Source organism: Tupaia chinensis, unplaced genomic scaffold (genome assembly GCF_000334495.1).
Source record: "Tupaia chinensis unplaced genomic scaffold, TupChi_1.0 Scaffold000114_1, whole genome shotgun sequence".
NCBI classification, from domain to species: Eukaryota; Metazoa; Chordata; class Mammalia; order Scandentia; family Tupaiidae; genus Tupaia; species Tupaia belangeri.
The window spans coordinates 47,398-60,196 of record NW_006159578.1 but is presented as its reverse complement, the minus strand read 5'-3'; the positions used below and the strand labels follow the sequence as shown (position 1 = coordinate 60,196).

The 12,799-nt window shown below is 36.4% G+C and overlaps 1 protein-coding gene across 1 annotated transcript; it reads left to right on the top strand.

Annotated features, from left to right (window-relative positions):
• Positions 1-11,040: 11,040 nt before the first annotated feature.
• LOC102471504 (olfactory receptor 481) lies at positions 11,041-12,799 on the top strand. The gene is made up of 2 exons (XM_006143984.2): positions 11,041-11,950; positions 12,783-12,799. Exons 1-2 carry the CDS (start codon positions 11,041-11,043, stop codon positions 12,797-12,799), a joined length of 927 nt encoding a protein of 308 aa, XP_006144046.2.

Sequence of the window (12,799 nt, the reverse complement as noted above, 5' to 3'; positions counted from 1 at the left end):
CGCAATACCTTCTCCTCCATTGTCCTCTCAGGACATTGGGCACACACACACATGTGCCCAGCATGAGTTTAAGCCACCGGGTCTGGGACTTGAACCTCAAACCGGGGTCGACTACATGGGAGTTCGGCGACATAGCCATTATGCTAACTGCTGGTCCCTATCTTGTGAATATTTGTAATGACAGAGGTAGAACACTCCAATAATGCTATGTAATATTGAATTTTAAGTAACACAAGTATTTAGGAATGTGCTTTCTTTTTCTTAACAGAAGGTATAAATGAAATACTTCTGGACCAGCTCGTGGCATGGTGATTTAAGTTGTGAGATCCACATTGTCAACTAAGCAGTTTGAGTCCCAGAGCTGACTGCTTGCAAAACAGACCTGGCATGTGTGCATGCATGCCCAAAATCCAGAAAGGAAGGTGGGGGGCAGGTAGAGAAATGAAGAAGGGATTGCAACATGACTGTTCTCCATGGTGGAGGGTGCTTTCTCACTTTCTCTCTCTTACTCCCTCTCTCTCTCTGGGAAGTGCATACATCCTCTGGGAAAATGTGGAAAAACTTAATAAAATACGTACTTTAAAGTTCTATAGTTAGAGAACTATGCGGTACAAGGACTTGGATGATTTCTAGATAGAACTTTTTCTCTCAATTTATGTAGCTCAAAAGGATGACTACTGGCTAATTGTTTACATGACTGGATGCAAGATGACAAAATATCAACCTTCATCCTGAAGACTCAATGTAATTCATTTCCCAATCCTAATTTCAGAGTATTCTATCACACCCTCTTGTTGTCCTCCTTTATGGAAATGATTTACAAGTGACAACAGTAATGGATTTTTATTCTGAGTTTACTCTGTGCTTAGCTCTATGCTTCATGTTCTATATACTATGTCTCATTTAATCTTCACAACAACTGGGTGAGCTAAATCTTCCCATTATCCAAATTTTACAGATGAGAGAACTGAGATTTTATTTAATGTCTTTGCCCAAATGTGCTCAGTTGGTAAAATTAAATCCAAGCTTCAAAGTAGGTCAGACTTCTGAATATTAGAATGTGTACTCTGAACTCCCCCGTCACCAAGACTTTAGCACCAATACCACCAGTATGTAACTAAATCCTTTTTACAATTTTCTCGCCCAACCTCAACACCCTGTTCTATTGCCCCCAACTGGCTGGTTCCACAATCTGGCCCTGACCAATGACCAATACTCATGATCCTAATTTCCTCTCATGTGCTCACCAACTCTGTAGATCTTATCCCTATCTCTAAAATTTCTATCTTATCTCGTAAATTTCTTCCTTCTACTGCTGTGACTCTCCTATTGGTTGTCCTATAAGTATATCAAACTTCCATGTAACAGCCAGAGATATTTGTTTAAATAATTTAATTTTATTCATTTTTATTGTTGTCAAGTAATTTCATGCATGAGTTAAGATGGCTCATAAGAGAAAATAGCCCAGTATCTTGGAAAGTGGCTGCAGAGGCTACAGCATAACACAAATATTTTCACCTGAAACTTGGAGGCTAGTTATGTCTCTTTCAAACATGCTCCTATCCAGCTTCCTGTCCCTTCCCTTCTTCATCCCTATATGTTTCATTTTCACCTTCAGAGAGTATCTAATCCTTACACCATGTCCATTATATTCCTTCTCATTCCTGAGCTCATTTTTTACCAAGTTCTTCCTCTGCTCTTCATCCCTGTGCCTACTATTTACAAGAACATGCTTCCCACTCTTCCTTGTCCCAGTATTCCTGACATTCCTGGGCATAACTTAATCTCCTCATTCCTAGAATCCTCCCATTCCTATTCTAAGACTCAAAAGAGGAGAAAAGTAAATACTCTTACATTTTCAGTGTCCTTTTGTTACGTCTCTCATTTCCAAATCAACTCTTCCCCTTTAAGATCTACATTTATTTATTTATTTATTTATTTATTCACTCACTTATTTTTAGAATTATTTTATTTAACTTTATTTATTTAGAGGGAGAGAGAGAGAGAGAAAGAGGGAGAGAAAGAGAGTGGGAAAGTGAGAAAGCAAGTCACAGGATATCCTGGACACAAATCATGGTGGACCACATGGAAGTCCAGTGCCCTTAATCACCATGCCACCTGCCGGCCTCAAGGTCGACTTTTTAAACAATATCCTTCAGGCATTCTCTGATTGACCCTAATTATTTTACAACTCAATTTACAATGTGCACCTTTCATTTGTCTTGAGTTTCAGGCATGTTATCACTTGTTAGAACAGCAAGTAAACTAGGTATTCACAAAGAAAAATTCAGTGAGTGAAACTTAAGAACTGGATTAAGAACATAAAGTATCTTGCTATTTCTGTTCCAGATTCATGATGGGAAGGTAAATGACATAAAAGAACTCAAAGCAGTGTTGGAAAAACAGATAGAAAAAGGGTACTTTTAGTGGGCCTCAAATTACAAATATTCTAGAAAGAGAAAAAGTAGATGAAATCCATTTATAGAAAGATCTATAACCTACAGTACAGCTGTTGTCAAGAGAAAATTAGTGAGACATTTCTAGAGTAATAGCTCTTTGGAGCAGCAGTACAAGTGAGTGAGGGTGCATCCTCCAGAAAAGAAGTGGTCATTGTTTGGAATATGCCAATAGAATTTAAGCATTGTAGCTCTTGTCTTTGTAATTTTTTCCAAGTTGCTATAATTTCCCTGGAAGAAGGTATAAGGAAATATTTGGACCTAAGGGCCAAGGCACTCCTCAGACATCTAGGAAAACCCAGAAAGAATGAAAAGCAGATAGGTTTAGAAATTCATATCTCGACATAGTAAAAACCATGTATAAAAAATCCAAAGCTAACAACACTTCCAAAAGTGGAAAATAATTTTTAAAAAGCTGAGATGTAGAAGATAGATGGAGAATTTTCAGCATGGATCTCATAAAAGCACCAATAGAGTAAGAATGTTGGAGTGGGAGTGTGGAAACACTATGTCGTGAAATAATTGAGTAAATTTCAGTGCTGAACAGGGACCAGTGTCCTCAGAGAGAAAAATCTCCTTAAATACCAAACAGGGAGAATGATTAAAAATCTACCCCCAACATTATATAATTTATGTTATTTGAAAAATATGAGAATAACCTAAAAGTTTCTATAAGTGAAAACAACTATCTACAGGGAAACAAAATACTGGCACCAGTTTTCACCAACAACGTGGGGTGCAGGAAGATAAAAAGCAACTTTTCTAAGCTGTAAGAGGAGGAATAATTTATATCAAATATTTTATACTCAAACAATAGTGATTCAAAAAGGAAGAGAAAAAAATTCTTTTTGTATTGTGGAAAGACTCGAGAATTTTACTACTCACTAGCCTTAAATTTTGGAGGAACAGAGAAACTAAGGTGACACATAAAACACAAGAAAGAGTGAGAGAAGAAACACATGAAAATATAAGTCTAAGTAACTTTCAATCAAAAAAGATACTTTGTAGCTAAATTTCCAGATGATTTAACAAGCAGAATGAGAAGTGGTCAGGTAAGAGTTGGCAAAAAGGAGGTAAAAACGAACATACTCATGTTCTTGTCTAATTTGAAGTCAGGCTGTATGAAAACCAATTTCAGACATTGGTAGAAAATGTAAACAGAGTATTAAACCTTCAAGAGTTATCACTACTTGAAAAATAGACACAGATTCAAAAATTCTTTAGTATTAGATTAAAAATAGTGCAACAAAAAATTTCAATCAAATTAAACAGATAATGATAGAAAATAACAACAAAAAACGCATGCTAAAAACAAAACTCATAATTAGATCACATCACATTAGATTACAGGTTTGATAGTATAAACCATTAATTGAGGAAATGTGTATTTTTAAATATTGCTGGTAAGAAGCAAATTGACATTAATGTTATTTTAAAGGTTTTAGAAAAATAAAAGCCATTCCCAAAGAAGTTATGACATCTTAAGCATAGATATATTTAATAATACAGTGTTGAAATTTTAAAGAAAATACAATAGAAATATGGGAAATTAAAAAAACCTACAATCGTAATGCAAGACTTTCAGAAATTGCTTGGTCCAATAAATAACAAAATATAAAACAAAAAAATGGCAACATCTATTAGAATTTCAACTGGGCAAACTTTTTGACCTGCATTTTCACTTTTTTTTTTTTTGAGTTTTGCTATAGAGTCATGTGTTCCTTAGAGAGAGACACAGAGAGACAGAGAGACAGCAGGAAATCATCTCCCAGGGTGGATGGCCTCATCACAATCCCTTCTCTACTCTCCTCCTGAGATTTTGAGTACACATGCACATGAACCCAGCATGAGTTTTTGTTTTTGTTTTTGTTTTAGAATTATTTTATTTAACTTTATTTTTATTTTAATTATTTTTGGACTCCCAAGTGGGAGTCTAGCACCCTTAACCACCATGCCACCTGCTGGCCCCCACCCAGCATGAGTTTTAAACAATGTAGTTCAGGACTTGAACTGTAGTCAGCTATCTGGGAGTCTAGCACCTTAACCACTATGTCACCTGCTGGCCCCCATTTCCAAGTTTGGTGTGAATCAAAGATAAATATTGGTACTTCCAAACATTAGTGGGGGTATAGTTAAACAAATATAAATTAAATAACTTGGAATTATGTAATTATTACAAAGCATGAAGGATATTAATAAATATTTACACAAAATTGCCTAAAGACTATATTGAATCATAAATAAAGAGAAATACTGGTACATCCAAGCATTAGTGGGGGTATAGTTAAACAAACATAAATTAAATAACTTAGAATTATGTAATTATTACAAAGCATGGATATTAATAAATATTTGCATGAAATTGTCTAAAAATTGTATTGACTCATAAACAACTTTAGAATAATATAAAGAATAACATCATTCATTTAAAAACACATGCAAATTAGAATAAGGTAGGCATTCTTGGCTTACCTAGAAAAGTAGGTTTAGGATAGAGATCGATAAGGGGTGGGAAAATATCTTCAATAACTGGATCTCTGGCTACCTTAAGAGTCAAGGATTTTGAATTAAAAAATTATATGGTAAGTGGGAAGTGCCCAAATGGAATTAAAATATGGATTAGTTTCACACAGAGAAAAACATCACAGCTCTTTCTGCATTTCTCTAAGGGATGACTACATGTAAATCACATGGCAATGGCTAAGAAAGTGGTTCCAGGTAACTTGTCATGGCTACTGCTAGAAATGGCACCAATGATCACAGCACATAGTACGTGTTAGTTATGTTACTCCAAATCAAGTTTCAAATCTAATTAGGTATACGTGGTTGTAATACCTGTATACAACTAATAGAAGAAATTAAGCCCCTGAGGTATGAATAAATATCTCAGTATGCATAAAAGTGTATAAATACATAAACACACCTACTTTTCTGAGTCTCATAGGATTTTCTTCCATTGGGTTTTCATTAGGATGATAACAAATCTATGCATATCTGGTGCTGAGGATCTTATGGTCTTAAATTTCAAATGCTCCTAAATCCTGCATAAACAAGCTCTGTTGAACAGGGATGATTCTTAAAGTCTGTCCATATCATTCTATTTGACCAGCAGGTAACATTTATTCTGTCTAATTGAGACATAAATGTCCTTTATTGCATTTGTTGTGGAAGCTAAGAGTTGCCTATTTGAAGTAGATCCTCATTTATGTGTTACTTATTCATTGTCATACATTTACTAGGTGTTTTGATGTACGTTCTCTATGTGACAGAATGACTACATGGGAGAAATATCATTGTTAGAGTTCCTAAAAATAAGGAACTCTAGGCTCAGAAAGTAATGTGACTATTCCAAAATCACATGCATTGTTAGTGGAAGGCTGAGAATTTATCCCCAGAGCTATTGGTTGAAATTATTTTATTTTCACTACGTGTTATTCCTCCCATATCAGACTAGTGCCGATAAAATGTTTTGCATTCATTTCACTCTTGAGTTTATATTTTTTACAAATATGTATGAAAACATGTAAAACTCTTCAGATTTATGATTTTTTTATGCTTCTGTCACAATTCTGGAAATAATTAGCAAAGCCATAGGTATAATATTCTTCCATTATTTCATCAAGCTATTTTCAATCAAAGTAATTAAATCACATTGGTTTAATCATTGCTGCCTAGAGTGTAGTTTATCATTTTAAGTTTGACTAAGAAGAGTATTAAGTTTTTCTCAGCTTATTTTTAGGAAAGATGTTGTAAATATTAAGATTGTTCAAAAATGGCAGTATATTCCTTTTAGACATTAAGGGGCCTAGACATAGTCAGCTCTGTTCCTCTCAGCAATGATCCCTTTTAGACATTAAGGGGCCTAGACATAGTCTAGGCTCTGTTCCTCTCAGCAATGTATATAATGTTCTCCAGGTGCATTCACATTGTGGCAAAAGGCAAGATCTCCTCCTCTGTGAAGCTGAATAATACTGTTATGCCTATACCACGATTCCTTTATCTATTCATCCATTGTTAGACACATAGGTTGTTTTTATCTTGGCTATTGTGAATAATGTTGCAATGAACAGGAAAGTGCAGGTATTTTTTTCAAGTCAGTGATTTCATTTGCTTTGGGTCTATACCCAGAAGATGGATTACTGGGTCTACAATAACATGCAGACAGATCTTTCTCTTAATTATCTCACTGCTTTGCAGTGTAGTCCCCTTAGAGCAGTCAAAATTATTTTATTGTTAAGTAAATTACATCATGAATTCTGTTTAAAACTTTTGTTGTCTTCCCCTGGTACTTAGAATACTGTTTACCTCTGTATCATGGCCTACACAGCCATAAGTCAGGCAGTGAATCTCTGTTCATTTCTCAAGTCAATCATGAATTATGTGACCTGTTCTATCCACACCATCTGTGCTGTTCTTCTAGTACTTAGCACTCACTTCATGGCCCCTGTAGTCATGCATGTGATTTTATGGTGTCTGCTTTAAAATCCCTGTCAAATATTTCCAACAGTTCTGCTCTCTCACTATTTACCACTCATTCTTTTTCTTTCCTCATTCAAACCAATATTTTTCTAGTTCTTGGTATGATGAATAATTTTTTATTGAATTCCTGACTGTCATTTTAATTCATGACAAAGTGTGTGTGCACATGAGAGAGAGACAGAGAAGCAACCTTGAGAGAGGACAGGGTAATGCCACCATCCCCTTCGTCCACTTCATCAGCCCACCAGGATCCCCTGCATGGACACATGCATTCTGTGTGTCTTCAGTCCTCATAGGCAAGGAACTCCAACTGTGGTCCCAATTTCTCAGTGTGGTATAATGCCAACTGTGCCGTAGAGCCTGGGTCTGAAATATGTGAATTTTGTGTATTAAGTAATGAGACACAAGGTCTTTTAAAATTCTGTTTCCACAAGGACACTGCTCTGGTGGGTAGCACCAGAGAGATGCTTCCTAATTACTGTCAGATGGGTATTGAGATCCAGGTTCTCCACCTTGTCCTCATTGGCAGTAGAGTCTGAAGGGGGCTTGCAGAAATGTAGATTTTAGATCAACCCATTATGACACCACCCTAGTAGGGGTTTGGAACACCTCACTACAACCTGGGGAGGACAGATGTCTCAGCTCCCCACTCATCTTTTTCTGGTGGAGGTGGGAGTGAGACTCAGTGTTTTCCATGTTGTTTGGCTGGGGTAGAGCAGTTATTGTCAAAAATATTTCTTGCTTTCTAGTCTACCCCTTTTCCAGTCCTGTGGCTGCAGAGTTAGATGTTATTGAGGGTTTTACTTGATCTCCTGGTGCTGTTTCTGTGTTGCTGGCTTCTCCACCAGAGTCTAGGATTTAGGAGAAAACTTAAAAACCTGCAAACTCATTTCCATGTTATTCCTTGGGTCCCAGGGTTTCTAACTGGTATGAGTTTTACTCTCCAACTTCTAATTTCCACAAGTATGATTCATATGGGACAGCCAAGATTTTTAGTTGCATGTAGTGCTAAAATATGCAAAAGTACATCTACTCCATCTTTCTGGAAGTGAAATTATGTCATTTATTTTGAATTTTAACCTTATATTCAGAAATACTGGGAAATTATTTTTTATAAAGTTTGCTTTTTTAAATTTAATATGTCAATTCCTTCTCTAATTTTAATATTATATTTTTAACCCATTTTAATCATAATTTTTTAGTCTGTTTTAGATCATTCTATCATCTGAAATACTGGTGTTTAATGATGTATTTCTTATTTGTGCTAACACTCATAGTGGCTCATTTTTCCTTGTGTGTGGTAACTTTGGACTATGCATTCACCTCTGCTACGGCTTTATCAGTGTGGGACCTTTGGAATTTGTAATAAAGGTGTGTCTTCCCAAAGGGGACTGACATTTATTCTTTTAAGCAATGCTTAGTTATCTACTACTGATAATCTACATTAAAATGTTCTTCAGATGACCATTTTATTTTTTTCCTCCTAATTTTATGGATCAGGAAGTTGAGAAGGCTTCTCTGGTTGCTTTGGCCATGGTCCATGTAGCATCACTTAGGGCAGCTGTATCTCCTAGATCCACTTTTAGCTGAGGGTATTTATTCACATTCATAGGTGGGACTTGTAAGGAGTTGGTTTTAGCTGTCTACCATGGGCTCACCTGTAGCTGTCACCTGGAACAACTACACATTGTCCACATGGCTTAGGTTTCTTTCATCAAGGCAGTCTCATTCACAGAGGGATGGTCTCAAGAAAAAAGCATTTCAGGAGTCTCAAAAAGAAGCCTTGAGGCCTCTTAGAACCTATTCTCAAAGGATCTTAGCATAACTTCTGCTTCTTAATGCACCAAGTCCTGCTTAAATTAAAAGAGTGAAGAATTAGACTCCTCTCTCAATAAAAGTAATAGAAGAAATGTTTGCAGCCATTGTTAATCTATCACAGATATATCTTTACTATTATTTCACAATGATCTACATTACTCCAAGTGCATGACTACTTATAATTTAGAGTTTGAGGTTTATAGTGAACAAGAGCTATCAATTCAAACTTCCAGTCTTTATCATGATAGATCAAGTATAATCAATACTTAGCAGAGATTTATGTGCTTTTGTCCACCTCGCTCTCCTTCCAGGGACATGATTGTGGTAAAAAATATTGTTTCTCATTGCCTGGCCAATAAAAGGATATCTTAGATTGTTATTCTACTGAAATTGAAGGCAAAGATGCTAGAATTTTTAGTAGATATGTGAAGGAGGAGCATAGAAGTCTCAGTGTCAACTCTCCAACTTGCACAGTTTCAAATTTGTTATTTCAATGCCTGCATGGCACTCTCATGATTAAATCTACTCATTAGCTCTTTGTAAAATAAAATGATGTCTCAGTATTCCTTCTACTTTTTTTTTTTTCTGAGAGGTTTTCATCATGGGGTATGTGTAAATGATGTCTCAGTATTCCTTCTACTTTTTTCTTTTTTCCTGAGAGGTTTTTGTCATGGGGTATGTGTACTCACCAGAGAGAGTCAGTGAGAGGGAAAGTGAGAAATCACACCCCAGGGGATGTCCATACTACAATCCATACAATCTCTTACACTTTCCTCCTGGGATTTTGGGCAAGTACACACACATGATCAGTGTGATTTTCAAGTCACCAGATCTGAGACTTAAACTCTGGTCAGCCATGTAAGAGTTCAAAACCTTAACCACCATGCCACCTGCTGCCCTCTCCTTATTCTTTTTTATTACTCTATTTGTTCTCAGATAGCTGGCTTAATATAAACATTTGATATATTGTTAACATACTTCAATAGATATATTTATATATGATTAGGAAATGTATTTGTTACTGGGTTTATACAGTTCATGACTGAAAGATTTATTTTTCATGTTCTCTGAAATTAAACTTCACATGCAGCTTCTATTTTTAGCTCATCTGTAATTATATCAACCAGATTACATGGCTGTATGGCTCTAATAAATTAATCCTGGGAAATAACTGTAGTCTAACTCTATACAGATTTATTTCGCACTTCCATATGTATTCAGTATATTATCTGTCCTCCAAATTTACTCAGAAGATGGGCTTAGAAGGAATACTGTAAGAATAAAATTTAACTGTGCCTGTTTGGCTCTGTAAAGATAACATTTAACTTTTGCCTTTTTGCTTCTGTACTAAGCTGATGCTGCCTTTATGATAAAAGCCCTGAGTTATGCAAACCCCAAGGACTTGCTCAGCTCCTTGCAGGCCAGCTCAGCTTCATGCAAAAAGTCAGGTCCCTTATCTTACTTCCTCATTCTTTCCTCCCCTCACCCCACCGATGTCTATATAACCTGAATGCCCCTTTGTTCGGGGCTTCACTCACTACCATGTCTTGCATGATCGAGAGTGGAGTCCTAGCACGCTAGCAATAAAGCCTCTTGTATTTTGCATCAAGAACCGACTTTTGTGGTTGATTGGGGTCACCGTAGCACTCCCTGGACAAGGAGGATCGGCCAGTTATCGGCAGGAACCTTTCATTACCACTATATTATATTTTTTTATCCTATAGCATGCATCACTGTAGAAGAAGAAAGTTACCCAGTGGTAATTTGGTTTGATCCCAATGAGACAAAGATCATTTGCTTTCAGTCCACTGGTATACACAGTTCACAATTTAACCTAACTGCTAGAAGACTGGGAAGTGTTGTCTACAATGTGACTGGGAGGTAGAAGAAAACTGGGTAGTGCTAACCACTAGCTTAAGGTCAATCACTTTGACTTCCTACTCTCATCACTTCTGAAAATATCACTGCTATATGTTCATTCAACAACTGTAAATCAAATGCTTTGCAAATGGGAATGCCAACCATGTTCTGATGTGATAAATTAATCTCTTTGTGTGTAATTGGCTTTAAGATAATGGGAATCAATATTCTTACATCATACAAAATGTATTATGTTTGAAAACATTGCTTGAGTATAAACATTTGATAAAAGTAGAATCTATGTTTTGATATTTTAGTAGACTGAATGTTTAAGTAAATATATTAATTATGACATCTGATTTACTCTAATATCCACTGTTTTTTTTTTGTTTGTTTGTTTGTTTTCAACAGGCTACATTTCAAAAAGATGGAGACCAAAAACCACACAATGGTGAAAGAATTCATTATTTTGGGGTTAACAGAGGATCCTACACTTTGTTCCATCTTCTTTGTGTTTTTTCTAGGAATCTATGTTGTTACTATAGTGGGCAATTTCAGCATCATCCTGTTGATTCAAAGCAGCCCTCAGCTTCGCACCCCAATGTACCTCTTCCTCAGCCATTTGGCCTTCGTGGACATCGGGTATTCCACATTGATCACACCTCTCATGATAGTGAGTTTCCTAAGAGAGAGAACCACTATCCCCGTTGCTGGCTGCATAGCCCAGCTTGGCTCTGATGTTGCCTTGGGCACAGCTGAGTGCTTCCTGTTGGCGGCCATGGCCTATGATCGCTATGTGGCCATCTGCTCCCCGCTCCTCTACTCCACACACATGTCTCCCAGGGTCTGCATCATCTTACTGGTCACTTCCTATCTGGGTGGGTGTGTGAATGCTTCATCATGTACCGGCTGTCTTTTGAGCCTGACTTTCTGTGGTCCAAATGAAATCAACCATTTCTTCTGTGACCTCCCACAACTGGTGAAGCTTTCTTGCACGCACATCTATATTGCTGAAATATCTCCTGCCGTCTCAGCAGGGTCAATCATTGTGATCACCCTGTTTATCATAGTTGTTTCATATCTGTACATCCTCCACTCCATTCTGAAGATGCGCTCTACCGAGGGGAGGCACAAGGCCTTCTCTACCTGCACATCCCACCTCACTGCAGTCACTTTGTTTTATGGGACAGTTACATTTGTTTACGTTATACCGAAGTCAGACCACTCCTCTGACCATAATAAAGTGGTGTCTGTGTTCTACACAGTGGTAATCCCCATGCTGAATCCCCTCATCTACAGTCTTAGGAACAAAGACGTGAAAGAGGCCATGAGAAAACTTACAATGAAATTGAAATTCTTGTTTTGAGAGATTTTTCTATGAGAACCCAGAAACTAGAGAATAATTGTTTCAAGAATTTAGGTGATGAATATTTATATTATCTGTGAGTCTTATTGTATATGAAGAGCTATGTTAAATATACTATGCCACTGTGTTGATTAAATCCCATCGACACAATTATAGTTGTCCAGAGTCACAAAATAAAATCTACTCAGTTTTCATGAAAATTTGCTGGGCTCTAATGCTGTTTGTATATTTCAGGATTAAGATATCTGGAGAGAATATAGTTTCAGTTTTTCCTCTACTGTACCCTCTAATCATAAAAGTCTATGATTTGTGAGTACTTTTTTTTTCTTTTTAATGTAATGTATTTTTTAAAATGTCATCAATAATACATCATTCTGGAAAACATCCTGAACTTAAAGAAAATGCAAGACGGTTGCAAGACAGATTGATGGTGATACTGACGGCCCAGCTCACTTTCTCTGGAAGCCTAGACCTCTGTTACATAGGATTCTTATAATCTTTGGACATGGTGATGCTGGAGGTTTGGAAAACTGTTATTACTATATAATCTAAGTCATACCAAAAGAAGTTATTTCACAGTTTTACATTGAGGGATTCAAGCTATCATTGGAATTGATTTGCTATTATTTTGTTTGGTGTGTTTGCATCTATGTTCAAAGAGAATTTTTCTTCTTATTACCCAAACTTGAAATATCTTCTTAAGGGTGGGGTATAAAAATATAAAAATGATCAGGAAAGAGGTTTTTTATTATTGTCATCTTTACTCAGAACTTTTTACAGGATGGTAAATATTTATATCCTAAATATTGGAAAGAAATAG